Consider the following 26,408-nt stretch of genomic DNA (forward strand, 5'->3'; position numbering starts at 1 on the left):
CTGTCTGTGCTGAGGAACCCCTCACTTGGGTTTTAGAGGTTGGTTGATAAATGTCCAGCATTGTGAAGGATAATATTAGGAGACAGAGATTCTGCTCTCTGACTGTTCTTCTCTGGTAATTAAATATAAAAGCAAATGGATCAGGGAATTTTGCTAATATGGTGGGTGAGGAAAATATAGCTTCCTCCCAAATGTATTTCCTAGAAATTTAAACCGGTATTAACTAATTTGGGGGGAAGAGGACAACCCAAATGTGGAGTTAGAAAAGTGGAGTGTTTGAGTTTACTTGAAATAGGTAAACATGATTTTAGATTAATTGTACATATTTTAATCTTTTTATTTCTCTGTTGTCAAGATTCCAGTGCTGAATATTCAAATGAAAATATTCCCAGCTCTTTGTACTGTTGCAGGAACCATATTCTCCTGCACAAACTATTTTGGTGTGATCTTCACAGGTGGTGTTGGCAAAAATGGATCAACTATAGCTGTGAGTGCTTTGTTCTGCCATTATGTTACTTTCTTTTCTGAGTGCTCTGTAGTTTGCATGATGGTTTATAGAAAACTGATATGCTTTCAAGTATGATAATTTAATGTCTGCTTTGAGTGTAAAATCCTCTTTCACCTAGTTTTCTAGCTTGAAAAAAGGGGTAAATGAAAATAGTAGCTTTTGGAATTGAGAAAAGGTTTTAAAAGGATGGATTTGAAATAGGTGTAACTTTAGCGCCCTCGTGGCCAAGATGGAGTCTGCTCTGCAGGCAGCTCTGGCCAAGAGAAGGCGTGCACAGGAATGCAGCAGGAGAAATCCCTTCCACCCCAGGGGCACCTGTTCCAAACCTTCCAGAGTGAACACACACACCCACAGGAAAAGTACAATGGATATAACAAAGGGAAGTATTTATTTACAGGGGGATGAGAGGAGAAATACAACAAGAAGAAATATAAGGGGAGCAGTAAAACAGGGCTGCATCCAAGCCAAGGCTCCATAGGCCCAGCGGTAGCACAGTCTGACAGGGCAGACACTGAGCAATGTGTCTGCACAGAGAGTTCAGGAGTCCTGAGCAAAGTTCCAGTCTGGTGGTGAGTCTTGGGTGCTCCTGGTCATCTTCGGCGCCAGCCCCACAGAGCGACCACCTCCGCACGTAACTAGCCAGCAGCCTCCCTCCTTGTTCCCAATGCAGAGTCACAAGCCCCAGTACTCACAGCCCCACGCAGCTCTGGGCAGCCATGATACTGGGTCCAGCTCCGGCCCGTCCTTCTCAGGCGATTTCCCCCCGGCACAGTGCTCCTCTTGGCTCCTGTCCTGGGCTGTCCCTGATTGGGCCTCTCCTCCTCAGGCAGGTTCTCCCTCCTTCACTTCTCCAGGGCCTGCTGACTGCCTCTCCCCCTCCCTGGAGCTCCAGACTCTCCCCCTGGAGTTTCCCTCCTTTTTTTCTTACTCTCCCCCTCCCCCCTGGGAAAAAGATTTAAAGAGGCCATGCTCTCTAAACCCCAAAGGGGTTACATAGGTGAATGATAAAATTTCCTTCCATGCTTTGACATTAGTCCTATGTACATACAAAATGATGGGGACTAAGTTAGCTATTACTATTCAGGAAAGAGAACTTGGGGTCATTGTAGATAGTTCTCTGAAAATATCAGCTCATGATGCAGTGGCAATCAAAAAATCTTACAAAGTGCCATGATACGCCCACATCTTGAATACTGTGTGTAGATTTGGTCACTCCATCTCAAAAAAGATATATTAGAATTGGAGAAAGGGCAGAGAAGGACAACAAAAATTAGTAGGGGTATGGAACAGCTTTCGTATGAGGAGAGATTAAAAAAACTGGGACTTTTCATCTTGGAAAAGAGGTGACTAAGGGGGATATGGATAGAGGTCTATAAAATATTGACTGATGTGGAGAAAGTGAATAAGGAAGTGTTGTTCCTCTTTCACATAACGCAAGAAGTAGGGGTCACCCAATGAAATTAATAGGCAGCAAGTTTAAAACAAACACAAGGAAGTACTTCTTCACACAACGCACAGTCAACCTGTGGAACTTGTTGGCAGGGGATGTTGTGAAGGCTAAAATTATAACAGGGTTCAAAAAAGAGCTATACATGTTCATGGAGGATAGGTCCATCAATGGCTATTAGCCAGGATGTTCAGAGTTTGGTGGGCCTGTGTTTGCCAGAAGCTGGGAGTGGATGACAGAGGATGGATCACTCGATTGCCTGCTCTGTTAATTGCCTCTGAAGCCCCTGGCATTGGCCACTGTTGGAAGCCAGGATACTGGGCTAGACAAACCATCGGTTTGATCCACTATGGCCATTCTTATGTTCTACAGGGTCTTATCTTCTAGAATCCATGAATTTTCCAAACCAAACTCCCTCTCTGATATGCATGCTTTTTGTTTGGTGTTTTTGCATCTGACAAGAATATGAAAGCAATTGACCTTCCAGAAGAGATGGGATAGTCAAAGTTAATATTCTTGTCAGACTTCTTTCTTAACTGATTTTTTATTTTTTATTTTGGGGGGTGGGGGGGAGAAAGGTTTCGTGAACTGTGTTTTTTGTGTTTGTGCCAGCTGAGTTAGTTGGACTAGTCTGCTAGTTATATTTTGCTTTTGAGCATTGACATCTTAACAAAAATGTATTATCACCATGATACAGATACACATGTTTGGGCCCCTGCCATTTAAGAACAGAATCATCTCCTGCCTGCTGTACAAGAGTTAGAAGATAACCACAGCACCATTTTTGCAATTTGAAGCCTTCCTTCCCCTTCCTCCCCCCAATACATTTTTGTTTTGTAGCTGAAACTGCATGTTTCCTTCATACAACGCACAACTTATGAGACCTTCAAACCAAAGTCTCCAACCACATTTCGCCACTCAGTCACATTTCACTACTGGCACAAGTGAGTTCAGACAGGCACATTTTAATTTAAATAATATGCACACAACACATCTGTTGTTCAATTGTGTGCACTTTTCATTAAGCTAACACTTTCTTCTCCCTCACTATAGGGAACAAGTGTCCTTTCACCCTTTCTTCATATTGGATCAGTGATCATATTAGCTGCAATGATTTACAAGAAATCTGCTGTGCAGCTCTTTGAAAAGCATCCTTGCCTATATATACTTACTTTTGGTTTTGTATCTGCTAAGATAACTAACAAATTGGTGGTAAGTGCCTCAGAGTCATTGATTCTTTTCCTTCATCTTTGTTATTGTATAAGATGGTCTTTGTAGTTTCTCAGAGGTTTACCCTCCCCACAATGTCAGTCCCCTGAATTGACTAGCCATGCTCTTCCTTCACTGTATTAATGTGATTTAATGCTGCTTCTGTGTATCCCATGAATCTGTAGTGGTTCTAATTGGTACCTACAACACACATTTTTCTTAAGAATTTGTCATAGCCCACTAAGGAATGAACCAGTAGCATGTAATTTACATTGCAATAATTTTTGGTGACATTTCATTAAATACTCCTATACCAGGGCTTTCAAACACATGTCCCGCAGAGTTATTTCCTGTGGCCACCAATCTCCCCTCACCTGCCGCCTCCCCCACCCCCTGTGGGTGCTGCATCCCTGCTCCTCTGCCTACCTCCAGGCACTTCCTGCCACCAAATAGCTGTTTGGTGGTGCTTAGTGCTTTCCAGGAGGGAGGGGGGAGGAGCGGGGAGCCACGTGCTCAGGAGGAGGCAGGGCAGTGGTGGGGATTTGAGGAATGGGTTGGAATAGGGGCAGCGAAGGGACGGGGCAGGGGTGGAGCCTCATGGAAGGGGTGGAGTGGGGCCAGAGGCAGTGGTGGGAGTGTTAGTGATGCAGCCTTCAGGCCAATGTACTAGTCCTCATGGTCATTTGAGTTTGAGATCCCTGCTCTATACAGAAGTGTTAATAATCGGCTGAAAACATTGGTTCAAAATATATTTTGGGATCAGTTTAGACTAGACTACTGTCTCTCTTTTTTTAATAGGTTGCGCATATGACCAAAAGTGAAATGCATCTGCATGATACAGCATTCATAGGTCCAGCACTTTTGTTCTTGGACCAGTACTTTAACAGCTTTATTGATGAATATATTGTACTTTGGATTGCCATGGTAAGTAGGTCATTGTATTTTCTGTTTATCCAATGATCTTTTGTGCATCTGCTTGTTAGCTCACGCTCCCCACATGCATACAGAGTTTGTGCCAGTTGTGTACTATCACACACAGTTTGCACCAGTTGTGCACAGATCAATCAAAGAAGCATGGACTTGGGAACCTTCTTGCCTGAATCAGTTTTAAACAAGGTTCAGGCTAACTTGGCTGAAACATGGTTTGGTTGGGCTTATAGACCCCAGTCGGTTTAAACACAGTTTTAAAGCCATGTTGAATGAGCAGTACTCGAAGTCCTAGGTTTAGAACCCATTGGGGAGAAATGTGCTGAGATGTATTTTTGCAGGAACGTAATTTCCACACTTTGGAGTGCACCACAGCAAAAGCTCTATAACACACAAACCCACAGGTGGAACTCCTGAAATTCATGTAGTATCAGAGCAATGATAGCTACCAAGATGAGTCTCTCGGAGGAGGAAGTCTTGGCTACAGAGCCATGTCTCTCCCTGATTAGAGCATTGAAAACCAAACCAAGTTCAGATCAGGCTGCCACTTTCTAGACAGCCATTCTAAAGCATACTCTGCAGATGTAACATGATTACAGCTGCTTAATCCTGTGAGCAGTTGGGAACTTCTTTCTGTACTAGCTGCAAGTGGTGGAAAAGCCCAGCTATTAGGAGATTACAGTACATTCACTTCATGCTCACTGAGGCATGTGTTTTAGTTGGGAGCTTGGTATGTAATAAAGGTTCAACCTGCATAAATTACACTGCTGAAACTTGATCATTCCCATTACAATGAAACACTTTAAAATACATTCAAATACAGCGTTGTGTAAATTTTGTCCCAACATTAAGATCAGAATTCTACACTTGAAATCATTAATATCCACAACCCATTGGGCATCTTACAAAAGCTTTCTACAGTCACTATAATTTCTGTCTTTTATTGAAATGTAGATTTAAATTCTAGCTGAAAAATGAAGAAAGCCTGGTGCTTTCAGAGACTATAGGAATAAACCTTTAGTGGAGGAAGAGGAGGACTCCAGAGAGCAGTCCTTGATGCTTTTAGAGAGACTGTGGTAACAATGAAGGATAGATGAAACATGGTATGTTCATGTCCAGTATGGATAGATCTAACACATGCCATTTTTCCCTTTGCAGATCTTTTCCCTCTTTGATTTGCTCCGCTACTGCATCAGCATGTGCAATCAGATTGCTTCCCATCTACACATCCATGTATTCAGAATCAAGGTCTCTTCCACACATTCTAATCACCATTAGTCCCTGGGGGGTTGCTGTGATGAGAAATACCTAACAAGTGTTTTCTATAGGGAAGAATATGAACATATTTAGGAGACTAAGGCAAAAGGAGCAGATAAGAACAAATCTAATTTATAACAATCAACGTTGTATAACTTTTATTCTTTGTTACTGGTAACACTCCTTAACTAGTCTTTGCCTATGAGAGAGTGAATTCCAAGTACTCTCCAGTCAAACATCATGTAGTCAACTCTACTGGTTCTGTGCCCGGGAAAGCATGCAGGACGTAATGCTTTGTCTTTGTAATTACCTTGAATACAGAATAAACTCTCTGTGGTGAATGGATCCCTAACAACTGAAATTTCTAATGTAGTATATTTACAAACTGCAAAAAATGTGCTTTATAATTTTAATATTTCATCATCTTAGTGAAATACTTTAGTGTCCACTTGAAATTTCTTTTACTAAAGAGCTGAGCTTATAAAACAGAGATATCCCACTAGCTTGTGTGACTGAAATAGCTGAAGGGACTTTCAGTCCAGATTGAGGTGGTTCATTTGCTTACATACACTGTTCAACAGTGTATTTTAGCAGGGCTGTGTCGGAGAAGGGGGTGACTATCAGCATGCAATATAGTGTGGTGTCTTTGTAAATTAATTTTTTTTAAATAAAAAAAAAAACTTGCTTCACAATTTTCTTCAGTGGAAACACTTTAAAAGCAAATTTTACTCTTACTTTTTTACGTATAGAATTTAAGCAAAAAATTCTTTCTGCTCTTTAATAAATAAGGAAATTCTAAGCACTACAATCGTCTTTCCATGTGTCAGCTGCTTTGTCACACTGGGTTAAGTATTTGGTCTGGTGAAGCAAAATCTTGTGTGCTGTTTAGCAAGACTTTTATAATGCTTCATGTGTCTACAATGCTTGTCATCCAAGCATCTCAAAGCACTTTCTTTGCTAATTAACAAAGCCTTACAGCCCAACTCCCAAAGCCATAGGCATATTATGCCCATTTTATGTGTGGTAAACTGAAGCACAAGGAATTTAAATAACTTCACAATAGTTCATATTAGGTCCAGAGTAGAACTACTAAAAGTCTGGAGTCTACTTCTCTTCTCTGAGTGACAAGCCATACAGCCCCCTTTTAGGTATTAGGAGTTGCACAATCTCAATGTGTCAAATATTTCTCCTGGAATCTCTTCCCATATGATTGCTCTGTCAGAAGTCACGTGCTGATCTAAGGCTGTATGTGCTGATGCAGAATTCCAGGACCAAAGCAAAATGTAACCTACTGAAATCAATCTAAACTGAATACTTGCAACAGATGAGCAAGAGTGTATCTTGCCATTTAAATAATAAAATGAAAGGTAAAAGCCACTCAAAGGTACAGTTGCACTGACTAGTCCATGAGCAGGCTCAGCTCAGAGCCACACCAGTGCATACAGTGAGCTGCAGGTTATTAGCAATGGCACAGAAGACAGTGATCAGGATAGGAAAGTTAAAGTGCTGCTTACCAGCTGAAGTCCCAGAGCCTTAAAATTCCTCATCTAGCTATCTCAGAGACCACTGCTCCCAGTCTGATCCACTGCACCATTTGTGTTGGTCTGGAACAATTAATCTAAATGTCCCAAGGATGAGGCTTAAGGGAGCCAACATGAGGCCTTCACTTCTGGAAATATATCTAAACTAAAGCCTGCTCAGGAAATGCTATAAGATGCACCTTTCCCCAGGCTTTTCACTAACTGGTAGCTCCAGTACCTCTAGTCTTCACTCTAAGAGGAAGATTTTCCCATTTCTGCTTGTAAAGTTTCAGGTGCTGTGGGAAGCTTGCTCCTTATACTTGAGAAATGTTACTGCTCATAAAGCACATCCAGTTACTGTGTATATAGGTACTGTATAAATTGCCTGTAATAAATGAACTTTGTCCTTATGCATTATGATACTGTCTCTATTTATGTGATTGCAGATTATAGACATATGGACCTAAGCCTGTGGAATTAATTGAGAAACTGAGTGAGATTTTTAAGTAAAGTGTATCATACTTCATAAGGCCAAAGAGACAGCAAGTTGCAAGTTCAACCTTAAACTTTGCCCTTTCTGATGTAGAGTACAAGCAAGCACTGGATGCAGCACTTTTACAGAACTCTCTCTTGCATGTAGAACTTCCTGGAATGCATCAGCATGAGTACAAACCTCAAGTGTCTTGAAAACAAAATGTGACATAAGCTGCTTTGAGCTAGCTTTCCCCTGAAAACCACACTGCCAGGCAGAAAATTTCCCCTCCAGCTGGGGGCCAGTGAAACGAAAACATTGGTGTTTTGTTTTTTAATTTATAAGAGGCTCAGACTTATGGCAGGGAGTGTGATACAGACAATTTGTCTATATACAGTACGTATATAGACCCTATTTCTGTCATATCTGACCACCTCAAAATCTTTAATGATTTTTTTTCTCATAATGCCCCTGAGAGGTAGGGCAGTGCAATTATCTCTATTTTACAGGTTGGGGACTAAGGCACAGGGGAGGATAAGGCTGTCATAAACAGATAGCTAAGGGTTAATGTCTCTTTCACCTGAAGCACCTGACCAGAGGACCAATCAGGAAACCGGATTTTTTCAACTCTGGGTGGAGGGAGTTTTGTGTCTGAGTTTTTCTTTGTTTTCTGTCTGCCTGCTTTCTCTGAGCTTTGGAGAAGTAGTTTCTGCTTTCTAATCTTCTGTTTCTAAGTGTAAGGACAAAGAGATCAGATAGTAAGTTATATGGTTTCTTTTCTTTGGTATTTGCATGAATATAAGTGCTGGAGTGCTTTGATTTGTATTCTTTTTGAATAAGGCTGTTTATTCAATATTCTTTTAAGCAATTAACCCTGTATTTTGTCACCTTAATACAGAGAGACCATTTGTATGTATTTTTTTTCTTTAAAAAAAAAAAAAGCTTTATATACAAAAGAAAGAAAAAGACATTAAAAATAGTCTCTGTATTAAGGTGACAATATACAGGGTCAATTGCTTAAGAAAAAAAGTTAATAAACAGCCTTATCCAAAAAGAATACAATTTAAAACATTCCAGCAACTACACACATGTAAATACAAAAGAAAACAATATAAACCTATTGTCTTACTATCCTTGTACTTACAACTTGGAAACAAGATTAGAAAGCCTGGAGACAGAAAAATCACTCTCAGAGCCGAGAGGGTCACCGAACCAAGACAAAGAACAAAGAACTCACACCCAAAACTTCCCTCCACCCAGATTTGAAAAAGTCTTGTTTCCTGATTGGTCCTCTGGTCAGGTGTTTCAGGTTTCCTTTGTTACTCCTTTACAGGTAAAAGAACTCTTTGTCCTTACACTTAGAAACAGAAGATTAGAAAGCAGAAACTACTTCTCCAAAGCTCAGAGAAAGCAGGCAGACAGAAAACAAAGAAAAACTCAGACACAAAACTCCCTCCATCCAGAGTTGAAAAAATCCGGTTTCCTGATTGGTCCTCTGGTCAGGTGCTTCAGGTGAAAGAGACATTAACCCTTAGCTATCTGTTTATGACAAAGGCCCAGGTACGCAAAGGCATGGAGGAGCCTAATTCCCATTGAAATCACTGGGAGCTAGGCACCTAAATGCCTTTCAGGATCTGGATAGACAAGGTGAGTGAGCTAATACCTTTTATAGGACCAACTTCTTTGGGTGAGAGAGACAAGCTCTGGAGCTATACAGAGTTCTTCTTCGGGTCTGGAAAAGGTGATTGTCACAGCTAACCACAAGGTGAAACAAACTGTTTAGCATAAGTAATTAACACACATTGTAAGAGACCATTCAAGGTGAAGTGGCCTGTTAACACCTCTTCAACTAGAGGAAGGACCAAAAAACAAAACCAAAAAATAAAGGGAGGGGGGGAAAGATTGAGTTACTGATTGTTGTAATAAACCATAAACCCAGTGTCTGTATAAAGATCATGATTTTTTGTGTTTAACGGAGTTATGAATTTAAGTTCATCTGGGTCTGGTTCCCCACTCCATACTGAATCAAATTCAACTCAAGCCTTAATCTTCAAAATCTCTCCTCCTCTGACTAGGATTTGCCATAACAACTCTGCTTCTCAGGTGCAATATCAACATTATAGGTTAGATTTACAGGTGCTGAGGACAGAGCCAGATAGCCCATTACTAGAATTCACTCCCACAAGAGAACAGCGTGACAAGTCTTACCACATTCAGAAGGAATTATTAGCTCCACCTCTTCACCACCAGAGACAGGAAGGGAAAAAAAACCCTCTACCTTCTTGAGAATGGAGAGAAAACCAAACAGCAGCTGTTGGCCTTCTGTAAGTCTTATAAAGCATTCAAGATTACCACAGTGTAGACAGAGTAAAGATTCAACCTAGATCCTAAACTGGCCAACCCTGTCAGGATATAAAGTGGGTATATAAGGGCATACACACACCCTAAAACTAATGCTTACAACTACTGCCAGTACAAAAATGAACATCATTCAGATAGCTTATGCAAATGAAACATTTTGAGGGTGGTAACCTCTGGGGGGACCCAGAGATTTTCATTTACACTGAGGTGGTAGGAAAGAGAACCATCAACTTAGGGCATCCACCATGTGTGTGCCAAAGCTCTCACTAATGCCAAGTTCGCTGTTTATCTGGCCTCTGTGCAGCAGATGGCCCCTTGATACCGACAAGGTCATGGCGAGACTTCTGCGCCATTCAGCCTGCACATCAATATGTGGCACAATGGGCTTGACAAAGGCTTAGCAGCTATGCATCCCAAGAACCAGCATGGGGCTAAGGAGGGAAGAAGGGCATTGTCATAGGGTTTAAGACCAGACGGGATCACCAGATCATCCAGTTTGACCTGCACATCACAAGCCACCAGCTCCATCCAGGACTTGCACGCTAAAAGTCAACAATTGAAATGAAACCAAAGTATTACAATCATCTCCATGGCAGCAACTGGACAGAGTTCTCTCTGATGCTAGAAAGAGCGGACTGATGGAAATTGCATCCAAGAGATCAGCTATCAGAAAGAGGAACAGCCTCATGGGAATGGGAGAGACTGAGCATTATCACAGGTAAGTAAAAAGAGAACCATTAGGAGATCAAGTTTTGCTATTAAAGCAAGGCTTCAATGTATGTTACATGAGAACACGGTGTCTTTCCTGTCCCCCAACCCAACTGCAGCACATACCATTAAAAAAAAAAATGCATTTTATAGGTAAGAAATTTAGCACTCTGTTTCAGATTTTTTTTTGTCCTTAATGTTCTTTCTTACTGGATAACAGACTTTTCAAACTTCCCATATAGTTAAAAATCATGGAAATCTGCATTTGAAGAAATCTTCTGAGGTTTAATGGTCATTCCTTGCAGTTATTCTTCATAACTTTCTTCAGCAGTTGCAGAGAACTATACCTTCAGAGAACTGCACAATGAGCTATCCGTGAAATGGCTGCCACCTTCCTTTTTCGCTCTCTACTGCCTGACAGCACCTCAGCATGAAATGGGAAGATTTGGAGAGAAGGGCAGATGACAGGCAAGGATGGCAAATATGGGTAGCCCAATGTGCAGCAAAGCAAGGGATGAACTAAGGTCTAAGGTAACTAGATTCATAGATTCTAGGGTTAGAAGGGACCAATGTGATCATCTAGTCCGACCCCCTGCACAAAGCAGGCCACAGAACCCTACCCATCCACTTCTATAACAAACCCCTAACCTATGCCTGAGTTATTGAAGTCTTCAAATTGTGGTCTGAAGACCTCAAGCTGCAGAGAATCCACCAGCAAGTGACCCATGCCCCACACTGAAGGGGAAGGCAAAAAACCTCCAGGGCCTCTGCGAATCTGCCCTGGAGGAAAATTCCTTCCCGACCCCAAATATGGCGATCAGCAGAAGGTCACCATCTTCTCTATGGCCAGGGGTAGCCAATAGACAGACCGTGGGCCAAATCTGGACCCCCAAGTGCTTTTGCATGGTTTGAAATCTATTTAAATTCTCATTATTGGGGGTTTTTTATTACTATTTTCTCTGGAGTCTGTACCTTGACAAAAAAAATTTGACTATCTCATTGCTTCATTCTCACTGGGAAAAATGGAAGATGGTGGCCATTTTGAAAAAAGGCAATTCTTCCTAGGGGTTCTCTGAAGAAGATTTCACAAGCCAGTCTTTGCTAACAGGTAAACGTATGAAAAATAATGGTGGCAAAAAGAAACCATTAATCCTAAATAGTTGTTTTCTGAAAACTACCCATTGCATCAGCTCTACACAAGAGAGAGAGTCTTTGGGAGAGAGAGAGAGAGGAGCACAATCGGGTCTGGGGATCCTATGTACTACTGTAATACACCTAATAGCATACATACCTAGCACCACAGGGTCACGTTCCATGAGAGACTCCTAGGCACTACTAATAACAAAGGCTAATATAATCTTTGGTAACATATAACACACGCATCTGGGCAATCTCTAGGGTCTAAAGGCAGCAGTCATTTGAGGAATCATGGAGTAAAGTGAAAAAACTATATGTATTTTGGAAAAGAGTTCAGCAAGCTCTCTCATCTGGGCAACCATCCCAACACATGCAGGAGTGAAGTGTCTGGCTTTATCCAGATATTTCCCGCCCCTCTGGGGCCATTCAAAACTGCAGGCAGTATCAGTTTGGACTCTGGCACTATGCTCCCTGTAAGAATGTGCTAAAGAAAGGGGAAAGATGAGCAGGCATAATTCAGCTCAATGCAGCCTCTGAAAGATGAACTAGAAAAGAGTTTTAAAATTCAGCATCCAAAACAGGAAAGAAGAGTACAGCTTTTCAGGAACACATGCACCACTGAATTTTAACAATGCTGTCTCCCTTCTCTGAGCTGTCGATTTCCCATGTCCCCCACTACGGCGCACACCGCCTACAGCCTCTCGAAATGGAGCTAGTGCAAACAAGCAACTTCGCGCCAAAGCCCAGTTTGCACTCCTTCACACGGTCTATTTTGGGCTTACTGTTCTCATCAATGCCTAAGCCAACAGGTGACTTTCAGGAAGTCTCATCAAAATCTACAGAGTTGTTTTTAGCTCATGTAAGTCTGAAACAAGCCCTTTGCTATAAAAAGAACATGAAATCACCGTGTTAATGGGAGCCCTTGGAATACACATTGGCTAGAACATCTCTCAGCTAGAAAATTTAGATTTTTTTTTAATAAGAATTAAAAATATTTCTTACGTGTACATTTTATCTTAACAATTATTCTCCATTCTTAGCCATTATACAGCAAGCAGACAATCCCGCCTCGATTTCACTCTATTTCTATGTAAGGTCCGTGATTATCTTCCAATAGGAACTCATTACGGGGCCATATGCTGCCCTTTGGCTAAGAACTGCAGCTTGGTCCATGGTGTCAGTTGGCCTGGATTAAAAAAATAAAAAATCACATCCATGTTTGCTAGCGATGTAGAAGAGAGGCTTCCAGTGCAATCATGCCCTGAGAAAGAAGAGACTGGAAAGAAACTGGCATCCTGTGTTGACCAGGCATCTCATCATTCACAGGAAGAGGGGCAAGGTTCCAGAGATGCTCAGAGCCAGCAGAACACAGGGCGCTCTGCCTTTGAGTGAGATGCTGACCCAGTCTGGACAGAATATTGCTGCAGGAAGATATCCGCCCAAGCCCAGCCGGGCTCCCCTCTTTCAGAACAGTACTTCAGGAATTTCTCCTTTGTTTCTTTTTTTGTTCTTGATATTCAGTTACTTTCTGCTGGAAATACCCTGTGGAAAATAAAAGCTGGATTAGTCATGCACTACATTGGAGTTTCATCAACAATTGACAGGTTTCAGAGTGGTAGAGGTCATTGGCTGGTTTCTGTTTTATAACAACATGCTACGGAAGGGATGCAGAAGCAGAGATTAGCCCAACAAACTACATAAGAACCAGCAATCAAAACAGAGAACCTGAAGATGGACCAGGGAAATGAAGCTATGGTCATATTCTCCATATACATTTCTATAGTACACAATTGCCATGGGATTTAGGTGCTGAAGAAGGTAGAGAGGCAGGGATGGAAGAGGGGTTGGTGGAATCTCTCTAATATGAGGAACAGAATCTAACGATTCCCGTCAATTTGCATTGGAGGGCACCAGAGCAGCAGCGCTGGCTCCAAATCTACCTGCACCTTCAGCGGCGATGGGCTGAAGCTGAACCAGCAGTGCAAGCATTACAAATATCGGGGATAAAATGGTACCAGATCCAAACTGAAGGGGATGGGGGAGTGCACTCAGAGTGTGCGGGGGGCCCAGAGGTGCAGCTAGCTCAGTAACTGAGACATTGTTGAAATTCTTCTTGAAAGTGGCAATAATAATACTACCCAGGTCTTATACAGCCCATTTTACAGATAGGTAAACTGAGGCACAGAGTGATGATGTGATTTGCCCAAGATCAGCCAGAAATCCAGTGGCAGGGCTAGGAATTAGAGTGAAGTTCTCCTGAGGCCCAGTCTAGTGCTCCATCCACTAGGCCATGCTGCATTACTTACAGCCCTTACGCAGGGTGTGTGTGTCAGGGAATACACTGGAGAGAAGAGAATAAGCAAGAAGCGCTTTGCAATAGTGCTTTCCTCCTTGCCCTTTGACTGTTTTCAATACAAATGCAGGCCGAGTTCTGGAGTCTGCAATTACCTCCGCCAGCCAGGGGCTGCAGTGACAAAAGACACTACTGCAACCGATACAAGTGCCTTTGCTGGTGCATTGCAGGCAGAAGTTAGTGGAGAGACTGTCACTGCCTGTACCATCTTCTCTAACAGCGTCTCTCCCTTCCTGGGTTGTGTTTTCAGGAGCAGTCACACGAACATTTGCATCTCATTTGCACAAACAAATATGCAAATGAGCCCTGCTCCCTCTAGCCCAAAGAAACCAAAGAGTGGCCTCCAAGGATCCTGCTGCTTCCTGAATGCCAGGGCAGTAACAGGGAGTAGGGAAGGGGGAGGAGATGGGGTAATTTACCTTCTTGGGTTATCCTGCTCCTTTCCGCTTCCTGGATAAAGAGGGAAAACATCTGAGTCCTCACAAATCTTTTCACAAACTTGCGGCAGGACCTGGAGGCGATGGCTTTGCAGAACGCCTTCTCCTGAAAGGAGCTTTGTCCGCTCTTATTCCACTTGAGGTGCGATGTATAATGGCCAATGGTTTTGACGAAGAATTGCACAAAGGTGTTGGAGACGTGGGCATTCACTTGTTCGGATGCTGAAATGGGAATAGAAGACGTACAGTTTTGGCATGTGGGCTGGTAGTCACACGACCCCCATTAACTCAGGATGTGGGCACCTCACAATCTGAATGTATTTACACTCTTAACCCTTCTGTGAGGCAGGGCAGGGCTATCATGGGGGAAGGGAGGGTCAGATCCTCTTTAGTATTTATGCTCCAAATTTCCCTAAAGGATCTAGGCTGAAATGACACACCCACTGATCACCCAGTCTGTGGGAGGGCAGGAAGGAACTTGAGGCCAGGTCTCCCGAGTCCTGGGCTAGTGCTCTGGCCACTGGGCCATCCCACCTCTCGTCTCCTCTCTGTGCCACAGTCTGGGGCATTCCAAAGACATCCCCCCCCTGCTTTTCCATTCAAAAGTAGTTGTAACACCTGGATTGTGCTAACTTGTGTGACTCCCAAACCCAGTCATGGCATGGGAGAAAAGCCAGGAGGTCCCATTCGCTAAGGAGCCGGCAGGAGTATAAACTGAACCATTGTTCAATCCCAGTGTGGTATTCAATTGCCCCAGTCCAATGGATAATTACTGCTGACTACTAAACTTTGACAGAACAAGGAGCAATGGTCTCAAGATGCAGTGGGAGAGGTTTAGGTTGGATATTAGGAAAAACTTTTTCACTAGGAGGGTGGTGAAGCACTGGAATGGGTTACCTAGGGAGATGGTGGGATCTCCTTCCTTAGAGGTTTTTAAGGTCAGGCTTGACAAAGCCCTGGCTGGGATGATTTAGTTGGGGATTGGTCCTGCTTTGAGCAGGGGGTTGGACTAGATGACCTCCTGAGGTCCCTTCCAACCCTGATATTCTGATTCTTATAACAATTTGCTTCCAAGGAACTCCAAGCACTGTATATACATTCAAGGAATTGTGTCTACCACCTTAAAATGTGAAGTACCCCAGCCTGCTGAGATGCTAGATGCATGCCCTCATTGCACGCTGACCTAATTCACATGCTGTGTTCATGTCAGAAGCAATTGCCATCTCCTTCACACTCTGAAATTCAATTTCTTGGTGTTAAATCACTAAAGAGTTGTAACAGCCACTAGCACATGGTACTGCCCTTCACAGGCCATTCTGGACAGAGGATTCCACCTGCTGCATTAGCACGTATACTCTGTAGCGGCAGAAGGGAGTCTAGCTGTCCAGATCTCCCAGATCCAGATTTCACTGAGAGATATTCAGGTTCACTGGCTTTCTGTTTTATCAAGATAAAGCTATCAAGAGCCTTCTGGATTTTTTGCACCCCTCCCTACTGATGGATTATTTCTCTTCCCTGACTGGTCTTCACAGTCCTACATGGTTGTGGAATTTAGGGAGGAAGATGCTCTATGAGAACTGGCAGGTGATGGTACTATTCTGAAAATGACTTGGTAAAAATCTCACATTTATTGTGTTCCAAAGACTCCAGATCCCATGTGCACATGTGCCAGCTAGAAAGGCGGTGAGGTTTTTAAAATCTCTATACAAAACCCAGCCCTGCAAACTCAGCCTGGCATCTGAGAGTCACGCTGCGCTCTGTCCATTTCGCCCATCACCACCAATAATGAAGACTGGAATTTAGTAATGTCTGCTAGAATCCAGCTCCGTCTCCCAGAGCTGTGCTGGCTCTACGGGGCTAACAATGAAAAGGATCTATTTTTGTCAATGAAGGCAGCAGGTGATGCTGATGCACACACAAAGAAGGTGCTATAACCACGAGGGCTTTTCTGATCACGACTGCACTTTAGTATCCATGCAGACCAGAAACAATGTACTATGCCTGCTAGCTGAGGATGGGGAATAAATCAGAGCACTTCCCAACCTGCAGACACAGAGCACTGCTGAAATGCACGTGAAATGCAGCCACCTCTGGTGTGGGGAGCTGCAACTAATCAGAGCATATCGCATTGAACAACAGGTGGGGCAGAATGGGTGAGGGAAGTGAAAGGCTGGGTAAGAACCACAAAGTAAACCCCAATCATTGCTAAGTGCCTTGGGATCCTTGACAGTTCCAAGCTGGTCTTCTGAGCGCTGTATTGCAGACACACCGGGGCAGATCCTGAGCTGTTGGAGATGTCATAGCTCCACCGAAGTCCATGTGGAGAGGAAGCCAACGGAGTGATAATTTTACACCAGCTGAGAACTTGCCCCACACTCCATAAGCTGCACAAACCTCAGTCTCTTTCTACCTCTGAAGCAGGAAGGGCTGAGGTGTCCCTGCAGAAGCTGAGCGCATGGAACTCAGGGACCATGTCTATTCCAGTCCAGCTGCTTAGACCACTTAGCTAGTCTCTCTGCATGCATGTGAGTCCAAAGCATACACAGCTCTAGAGATGGGTTGGCTGGAGCTAAGAGGGCAGTGTAGGAAATTGGGTCCCGAGTTCTTAGCCCACTAGCCCCAGGATGGCTGGTTAGCCTGGGACACTGGCAGTCTTTGTGGGGCATTCACAGATACTCCACCATGCGCACCCCAAAGAAAGAACTCTCTGCCTACTCTGTATGTTGTTGTTGCTGTTGTGTGTCTTTAAAGAAGTCAGCATCTCGGTCTGCAGCTTGGCTGGTAAGGTGTCTCCTTCGTCGCCAACCTGAAAGAGGATGGACCGATGTTAGCACGCCAGCTCTTGCAAACCAGGGAAGCCTGAGACGTTGGCTTTTACTGGGAAGAAGGTTTTGAAGAGTGAGAGAGGATTCTAGCTTGCCGAACCACTTTCTGAGCATACCTTCAGGCCCAAAGCATCTTGGAACGAACATATCTTCCCCCACCAGATCCCCTGTGACCCATTCTTTAATGCAGCCGTGCAGTCTGCATTACCATAGTCTCAGTGGGGCTCATTAGCTACCGCCAGAAGCCATCACCTATCAATTTTTATCCCAAAGGATGTTGGAGAGAGACAGTGTGCTCTGTATGCTCAGCCAAGAGGCCCTGCCCCCCTAAGCCTGCGGAGTGCAAATAAGTGACAGGTGGGAAAGAGTGAGTGACAGCTACTGAAAACCCAGGATTAAGGAGCCTGCAGCGGCTCAGCAATACTGGTCAAGTGATGAACAAGAACATTTCAAGCTCCTGCGTCTGGCTATGGCATGGGGAACAGTCTGCATCACACCAGGGACACCTACCGATCTTAAGAACTTCCCTTCGCACAAGTCAACCAGCAGCACCTAAAACCAACAGACAGGACCCAACGTTAGCCAGGCTGCATTGCAAGGCTGCTTCCGAGCGGCAGCGATTTAAGAGAATGTATTTCGAGATCAGTCTTGTGTGCTCCAAGTCCGTTTGAAAAGCTCTGAGCTGCACTTGATGATGAACTGCTCTAGGACACTGCAATGGAAAGGCCTCCTTCAAACTTTCTGCCTGGTGAAAGAGGGGCAGCAGTGCCTGGCCTGGGGGGGATGAATGGACCCGGGACACGGAAAGGAGATTTGGAGCCTTTCACCTCTAGAATCAGTAATTGGGTCCAATCCAGCCCAGATTGAAAGTGGTTCCCATCCCGTGTCTCTTGGGAAGCCCACCTGAGATGAGTTCAGGAGTCTCAGCTCACATCCCCATGGAGAGAGGGCCACAGCCCCACAACTGCCCCACTGTTAGTGCTTCCAGCAGAAGGCCAAGGAGCGAACCGGCCTGGAAAATCTGGCAGTGTCTGCACTAGTTTTCTAAGATGTGTTCTCACCTCCCATGAGCTATGAGCAGTGAAACACCCAGGGCAACATTGACAACAGGGTGAGCCGAGGGCAAGGCATGACGCCTTTGCCACAGGGGATCCGGGCTGAGGTCCTTGCCCAGCTAGCGGGGAGGTGATATCAGCATCCCATCTGGCCTAGGAAACAGCTTGGGTGTCACCCTAGGAGCAGGCTGGAGTCCGCTCTTGTTTCTTTCTCCTCCTGAGGCTGGGATGGAGACAAAATCAGGGCCTGCTACCAGGGCCGGATTTCCAATTGAGCAAAGTAGGCACGTGCCTAGGGATGCCTTGCCTCTCTCAAACTGTGTGCAATACAAAAGTCAGCCATAGGCAGCAGGGGCGCTGAAGATGCTGTGCTTAGGGGTGCCTAAGATGTAAATCCATCCCTGCCTGCTGCCGCATGGAGAGAACAATCAAGGGGCACAAACAGGCAAACATTCATTTTCAAGCCCATCTGCTGCTCTGGCACAGAGACCCCTCAGACAGTACCTCCTCCATCGGCTGATCGAGAACCTGCTCTAGGCAGCGCTTCTGGACTCCAACCATGAAGGGTGTGGGGCAACAGACGGTATCGATCAGGCATTCAGGAACCACAGGGATGTAGGTGTGCGCCCAGGAGAAGGGGTAGAGAAGAGCTGCCACGGCATGGATGCACTGGGACAGGACGCTGTCAAATAAATAAGGGTTCTGATTACTAACAGGATTTGGCAAGTAGCTGGCCAGCATGTTAGGCCTTGGGTGAGATTTTCAAGAGCATCTGAGTGGCACAGGAGCCAAAGTCTAAGTGACTTCCAAGGAGACAGAGGCTCCTAAACAGGTGGGTGCTGTTTTTCATAGATTATAAAGCCAGAAGGGACCATTGTGATCATCTGGTCTGAGCTCCTGCATAGCATTGGCCAGAAACCACCCCTGAATTTATTCCTGTTCCAACAAGAGCAGATTTTTTAGAAAAACATCCCATCTTGACTTAAAATTTGCCAGTGATGGAGAACCCACCATGGTCTTTGGTAAATGGTTCCCATGATTCATAATCGTCGCTGTTAAAAAATTTGAACCTTATTCCTAATCTGAATTTGTCTTGCCTCAATTTCCAGGCATTGGATCTTGTCTCTTAGATTGAAGAGCCCAGTATCAGAGTTTTGTTTCCCTTATAGATACTGCTCAAGATTGATCAAATCACCCCTTCGCCTTCTCTTGGTTAAGCTAAATAGATTGAACTACCGGAGCTCAAATTCTACTAGTCTCTGTCGGCTGTTTTTGGGAAGTCTCCCAACCCTTAGCACATGGTAGTGTTGCCAACTCTCGGGATTTCATCACAAACCAATATTTGATGTTCTTAAATCCCCAGCTCCTGGAGTCAGGTGATTACACCAGAATCTCAGCTTTCTTTAACGAAAAAATCTAAAGAAAAGTAAGTTTCTAGCTCTGTGGTTGCAGAGGAAAGTTTGAATAAATGCTCCTAAGGGCTCAAAAACCAGAAGAACCTCCCCCCCCATATATTTTTTTAAAAATCATTATTTTTAACCCAATCTCACAATTTTGGGGGCCAAAGCCTCACAGATTTTGAACCCTTGGAGTTGGCCCTGCTGCCAGTGCTGCCCCACCAATGCTCTGAGTGGCCGGGCACCACTATCAGTGGTGCCTCCAGATCTGCCTTTTTGATACAAAAAGTTTCCCAACTAGAAAACAATAAATTGAGTTTCAGACTAAACTTCCCTAGAGAGAAGAGGAAACCCACTGCCTTCAGCAGGGGACCCAACAAGCTAGACGGCCATTAGCCCACACAATTAGCCTTCCCCTACCCCTGAGCACAAGCTGCAGTTTGGCTTTGCCTCTTCAGAGGCTCATAAACCTCATTCTCTTTCACTCTAACACAAAACCCTAACAGTGACCTTGGCAGAGTTAAGGCAAAATAACCTCCCCAATGCAGGGAATGGGGGACAGTCACATGTGCTGATCAGTTAACACAAAAGCTGTTAAGGTTCCGAGTTAATAATAATCATACCTAGCTCTTTTCATCAGTAACTCTCAAAGGAGGACAGGCGCATTATTCCCATTTTGCATATGGGGAAACTGAGGCTCGGGAATGGGCATCACTTGCTCCGGGTCACCCAGCAGGCCGGTGGCAGAGATGGGAACAGAACCCAAGTCTCCCGAGTCCTGGTCTGGTGCGTTACCCGCACAGCGTGAGTCTTAGGAGGCTGGGGTATGAATTGCTTTTCGGTATATGTTGGAAGTGGAAGCCTTGGGGAGTGCTGGACTGCAATATCGACAGCATTGGGGGCAATAGGAGGGTTGAAAGGAGTGCACAAGTCTTCCCCTTCACTCCTTATTTCAATGCTTTTAAGGCTTAATCCTTACTAGACAGTTATTGTTTGCTAATTTTATAGAGAGGATCCTTCTGCAGGGCGGTCAGTATGTGTATTTTTCTTCCTAGGTCTGAAGAGTGAAAGTCTCTGGTGGCTGGAATCAAATCAGAGACATCCTTCCTGCTGATGAGTCGGAGTGACGAAATCCGAGAGGGAGAGGAGAGATTTGCGTCGACTGGCTGTCTAACGAGGACTGAGCATAACCTTTACGCTTTGCTGATGTTAGTGTGAGAGGGGCACTTTCCTGGCTACCTGCCTCCCCGGGCTTGTCAGCTTAGTGAGAATTAACCCTTTGGGCTCAACTGGGAACAAACTCTATCTGTCTTGTTACTCCATCATATATAATAATACCACCTCGTTCTTATCTAGCACTGTTCATCCACAGAGTAGTCTGCAAGGGAGGTCAGGGGCATCATCCCCATTTTACAGATGGGGAAACTGAGGCACAGAAGGAAATGTAACTTGCCCAAGGCCATGCAGCAGGCCAGTGGCAGAGCCAGGGATAGAACCCAGGCTCCTGAGTCCCAGACCAGTGCTCTGTCCACTAGATCAGGACTTCCATGCCTCATGAACTGCCTGAGGTCAGTGACCCTTTGCTTGCTCAGACTCCTCAGGGTCTGCTCTCAGAGTGAAAGGTTCTCGGCTTCTCTCTCCTCTCCTGCACCTGGAGTTAATTTATTCTGATTTTATCTCCTGAACTAGATGGGGCACAAAAAATTAATCACCACTCACTGCACTGTGGGGATGGGCAGGATGCCCTCAGCCAGCCCCAACTACACCCAGCCTGGGACTGAGATCCACAAAGTAGTGAACTTCAGGACACATCATTTGACATTTGCATCTGCCCCCTTATGAACGGGGAGTGGAACTGAGGGCACCAGCAGGCTGCATTCCAAGGCTGGCCGAGCTGCACATGACCTGTACTCAGGAGCTGAGAGAATCATAGGAATGGAAAGGACCTGGAGAGGTCATTTAGTCCAGTCCCCTGCACTCATGGCAGGACTAGGGTAGGTCTATACTACCCGCCAGATTGGCAGGTAGCGTTCGGTGTATCGCGGATCGATTTATTGCATCTCGTCTAGACGCAATAAATCAATCCCTAAATCGACGCCTGTACTCCACCTCAGCAGGAGGAGTAAGCAGAGTCGACGGGGGAGCTGTGGCGGTCGTCTCGCCGCTGTGAGGACGGCCAGGTAAGTCAAACTAAGATACTTCAACTTCAGCTACACAAATAGTGTATCTTAGGCCTGGGCTACACTAGTGGGAGGGTCCGAACTAAGTGTTATCTACACCATCCCTGACAGGTGTTTGTCCAACCTCGTCTTACAAATCTCCAATGATGGAGATTCCCAGCGTCCCTAGGCAATTTATTCCTATGCTTAAACACCCTGACAGGAAGTTTTTCCTAATGTCCAATCTAAACCAACCTTGCTGCAATTTAAGCCCATTGCTTCTTGTCCTAGCCTCAGCGGTTAAGAAGAACAATTCTTCTCCCTCCTCCTTGCAACAACCTTTTATGTACTTGAAAACTGTTATGTCCCCTCTCAGCCTTCTCTTTGCCAGACTAAACAAACCCAATTTTTTCAATCTTCCCTCACAGGTCAAGTTTTCTAGACCTTTAATCATTCTTGCTCTTCTTTGGACTCTCTCCAATTTGTCCACATTCTTCCTGAAATGTGGCACCCAGAGCTGGACACAATACTCCTGTTGAGGCCTAATCAGTGCAGAGCAGAGTGGAAGAATTACTTGTAGCTCTCTCAAGCTCTCAGAACTAGCTCTCTGGTTAAATGCAGGGCGCTCACCTGAGCTCCTCTGCCACGAAGATAATCCGTCGCTCCAGAACCACAGAGGCGAAGAGCCAAAGGATGTTCTCCGGACTAAGATGCTGCAGAAGGGCCTGAAACTCCACGTGTTCCAGCCAGGAGTCCAGGGGCCGCGTGAGTTCGATGAGCTGTTGAGAAGGAGAGGGAACAGGAGTGAGCTAACAAATCACTACTTAATTCTATTAAAAGCACCATGCAGAAGGTATCAGACATGCTGGGCTGGGCCCTGCCTGCTTCCATATGGTGGAGAAAGGAGGCAGGAAAGGTGTGGTATGAGTGCGGGGGGATGTCATGAGAGATCTTCGCAATATTACAATTAGTTAGGATTACTTTTTGGTAGTGCCCAGCACTGTCCCGCCCAGAGTTCACTGATCGAACAGACTAAGAGTGGGGGAAACTGGTGCACCAAATAAGGAGCGTGGCCGAGGCAATAAACAGCCCTACTTGACTGTGTCCTCCTTGGGGTTGTGCCTCGATGCAAACCCCCAGCACAGATGGGCACAGCTGCTGTTTACCGGTGGAGATAACTCCAGCTTGACAGCAGGATAAGATCGCAACAGGCAAGACAAAGCTTTCCTGGCGTGCACCATAGAGCTACAACACAGGCTAGAATCCTGGGGGGACCAGTCCTCCACTTCAAAGCTGCTTTACCAACACCATGAATTCATAGGTAATCCCAATTACCAACAATCTCTAGGAGTTCTCACCAGACCCCAGCAGCCTCGCGGAGCTTCTCATGAAGGGCTCTCTGAGTGCAGAGTGGGAAAAAGTGTATCTGGGACGTCATGTCTGGCATGCTCTGGTTTTGATGGAGGGTATCTTAGTCCTTGTCTACGCACCCATACTTGCGCCGGTTTAACTAGACCAGCTTACAAAGCACACCCTTAGTTAACCCAGTACAAACTAGTATGTAGACCAGATCTTTGGGGGTTTGCTCTGTGAGCCTCACGGAACGCAGTGGATGGTGTTGAATCTTCAACAAAGATATCCTTTCTCCCAAGTGTTCGTTAGGCATTGGAGTGTATAAATTCTAAGACCAGAAGGAATTACTCCAACCATCTAGTCTGAGCTCCTACATGACACCAGCCAGAGAATTTCCCCCAGTGATACCTGCACTGAGGCCAGTAACTTGTGATTGAGCTGGAGTGAGACACCCAATCTGGATGTCAAGACTCCACGGGATGATGTCACAATAACCGTCATTGTTGAAAATTTGCATCCCAGTTCCAGCTGTAATTTTTCTGACTTCCAACAGTTGGACATTGATCTGCCTCTGTCTGCTAGCATTGATTCCTGCTTTGCCCCATGCTGGTACCTATGCAGCACCATCTCTTACACCTCTCTTCAAATGGCCACATTAAGCAGCATCGAGACTGCACAAAAGCAGAGGTAATGGAGTGGCTGCAATCACTGTAGTTAAGGCGAAGGTGGCCATTTGGAATGCCTGTTTCCAGACAATCTACCTTTCTCTACATCTTTTCCTGTTAGACTGGTTAGACTTCATTCCAGCCAAGAGCCCAGGTGAGCTCTTACAACTAATTGGTGTCATTGTATCATGTGCCTTTGCCACCAGGTCAAACCTCTCGCCAGCCTCAAAAGCTCAGCCCTGGATTACTGATCCAGGAGAAGCCCCAGGCATTCGGAACAACCTCCCATCACTCAATGAAGGGCCTTACTTAGACCTTAGTCCATCCGGTGCTTTGCTGCACATCCGGCTACCCACAGGTCTCCATTGCCCTCTCTCCCCCATGCACTGCCAGATTCCAGCCCAGCCTTCCCTAGCAGCAGCTCCCTTCTCCACTAACAGTGCTGGATAAGCGGCCAGGCTGACTCTTTTGAAGAAAACACTCCCATCTCTGCCGTTCTGCCAGCAACCAAAGCATGAAGCAATAGGCCAAGTCTTTACACAATCTTACCCTTCTTGCTGCAGAATCACAAGAGATTTCATAATCCAGGAAGCTGACAGAGAAGAACCTGCTGCTGCTCTCAGTTACACGCAGCACCCAATGTGCAATGGGACAAGGTGGCTGCAATTCCCCATTCCAAAACAAATGCTGCATCAGCGCATTGCAGAGTCAAACCTCTCATGTAAGAAATATGAATGCATTGTCTACACGAGGCTGCACACGAGCAGTGCACCAGCTCAGCCCCCCTTCAAACCAGGATAAACCGCACCAGAGCAAGTCTCAGTTTGCACCTGTGTTACATCAGCATCACTGCCCGGAGTGCAGCCCCCACCCCAGTGCAGATGAGGCCTAAAGGCTGTCTCTATTGCAGGGCTTGCACTGACAGGATTGAATTATACAATTGCAAACTCCTAAAGCAAAGCCGACTGCACAGAAGGACAGATACCAGCAAAGCTGAAACTGATCCCTATGCATCTGTATTAGGGTTTGTTATGTTTTAACTAGATAGATATCTAAAATCTGTTTCCTCAAATGGATACAATTGTCTAATATAAACCCAGGCCATGGCTACACTAGAGAGTTGCAGTGCTGGTGAGGGGGTTACAGCGCTGCAACTTAGGATGTGGCCACACTTGCAAAGCACGCTGCAACTCCCTGGTTGCAGCGCTGGCTGTACACCCGGTCGAGCCTCGGGTGTAACGATTCCAGCGCTGGTGATCCAGCGCTGGTCAGCAAGTGTGGACGCCCACCAGCGCTTTTATTGACCTCCGGGGTATAAGGAGGTATCCCAGAATTCCTGTCCACAACAAACCAGAAGAAAGGGAGAGCTCGGAGTTCAGCCAAACTGCTTATTTAAAAAACAAACACAGCTCCTGTTTGCTGAGCTAGCGGAGGCAGGCAGGGGAATTACTTTGGAATGTTCACAGCTGTTTGCTTGAAGAGAGAAACAGCACGCTCACACGGCAGAGGGGGAGGGGGAAGTCCGTGCTGAGCAGCTGCTTATCTGGTCTGACGGCTAGTGAATGAGAGAGGGGTGAGGGAAGGGGGTCAGAACTTTTAAAATGAAGGTAGGCACTGTGTGTCTTCCAGTCCTTAGAACTTGCAAGGCAGGGAGCTGAGAACAGTGTCAACTCCAAAAATCCATTCTCTCTGTCTCCTCCACGCTCCCTGTCACATTCCACCCCACCCCCCTCTTTTGGAAAGCACGTTGCAGCCACTTGAATGCTGGGATAGCTGCCCACAATGCACCACTCCCAACAGCGCTGCAAATGCTGCAAATGTGGCCACACTGCAGCGCTGGTAGCTGTCAGTGTGGCCACACTGCAGCACTGGCCCTACACAGCTCTACGAACACAGCTGTAACTACCAGTGCTGCAGAACTGTAAGTGTAGCCATGGCCCCAGTGTCTTGGCTCTAGCCCTGCCAGCTGAGAAGAGCAGATGCAAAGCAGTCTCTGCACTCAGCATGAAACAATAGTTCAAGGTGAGGTGTGAATGGCTCCCTTTCAGCAAAGGGAGGTGTTAATGAAAGTGATTAAAAAGGCCATGCTGTTAACTATTTCTCCCCCGTTTTTGTAGAAACCCTGTTGCTGAGCACAGAGAGTGTCACTTCTTAGCAAGGGCAGCTGCTGGAGAAGGAGCACGTCAACCCACACCATATTTAAAGTCCTTGCCGCCTCTGATCAAATGGCGGAGTGAAAGCGGCCAGGCTTCTGCTTCCTTGTGCGGAAAGTCCAAGCTTTCACCGACTCGGTGAAACAAACAACTCAAATTAGGAGCGGTCAGTATAGAATTCTGAGCACACCAAAAATCCGGACACACAGTCAAATCAACTAAATGTAACACAACATTCAGGGTTTGGCTACACTTGCAGCTGTACAGCGCTGGGAGTTAAAAGCTGTCTTCGTACAGCTGTGTAGGGAAAGCGCTGCAGTGTGGCAACACTGACAGCTACCAGCGCTACAGTATGGCCACACTTGCAGCGGTGATGGGAGTGGTGCATTATGGGCAGCTATCCCAGCGTTCAAGTGGCTGCAACGTGCTTTTCAAAAGAGGGGGGTGGGGTGGAGTGTGACAGGG

At 45.5% G+C, this 26,408-nt stretch overlaps 2 protein-coding genes across 4 annotated transcripts in view; one reads left to right on the forward strand and one right to left on the reverse strand.

Moving 5' to 3' along the window:
- The window catches only part of CEPT1 (choline/ethanolamine phosphotransferase 1), a 48,922-nt gene extending 43,229 nt beyond the window's left edge, over nucleotides 1-5,693 (forward strand). For all 3 annotated transcript variants that reach the window (XM_050956319.1, XM_050956317.1, XM_050956318.1), the window contains exons 6-9: nucleotides 356-487; nucleotides 3,009-3,167; nucleotides 3,963-4,088; nucleotides 5,250-5,693. In XM_050956319.1, coding sequence (XP_050812276.1) covers nucleotides 356-487; nucleotides 3,009-3,167; nucleotides 3,963-4,088; nucleotides 5,250-5,369 — 537 coding nt within the window. In that variant the 3' untranslated portion in view covers nucleotides 5,370-5,693. The remainder of the gene's footprint in view (nucleotides 1-355; nucleotides 488-3,008; nucleotides 3,168-3,962; nucleotides 4,089-5,249) is intronic.
- Nucleotides 5,694-12,496: 6,803 nt separating this feature from the next.
- DENND2D (DENN domain containing 2D) overlaps nucleotides 12,497-26,408 on the reverse strand; it is a 30,886-nt gene continuing 16,974 nt past the window's right edge. Inside the window, exons 7-12 of the mRNA XM_050956275.1 lie at nucleotides 22,403-22,551; nucleotides 18,721-18,898; nucleotides 17,672-17,713; nucleotides 17,052-17,142; nucleotides 14,319-14,558; nucleotides 12,497-13,088 (exon numbers count right to left, since the gene is read on the reverse strand). Of these exons, the coding sequence (XP_050812232.1) occupies nucleotides 13,024-13,088; nucleotides 14,319-14,558; nucleotides 17,052-17,142; nucleotides 17,672-17,713; nucleotides 18,721-18,898; nucleotides 22,403-22,551 (765 nt within the window). The 3' untranslated portion in view covers nucleotides 12,497-13,023. The remainder of the gene's footprint in view (nucleotides 13,089-14,318; nucleotides 14,559-17,051; nucleotides 17,143-17,671; nucleotides 17,714-18,720; nucleotides 18,899-22,402; nucleotides 22,552-26,408) is intronic.

Source organism: Gopherus flavomarginatus, chromosome 5, assembly GCF_025201925.1.
Source record: "Gopherus flavomarginatus isolate rGopFla2 chromosome 5, rGopFla2.mat.asm, whole genome shotgun sequence".
NCBI classification, from domain to species: Eukaryota; Metazoa; Chordata; order Testudines; family Testudinidae; genus Gopherus; species Gopherus flavomarginatus.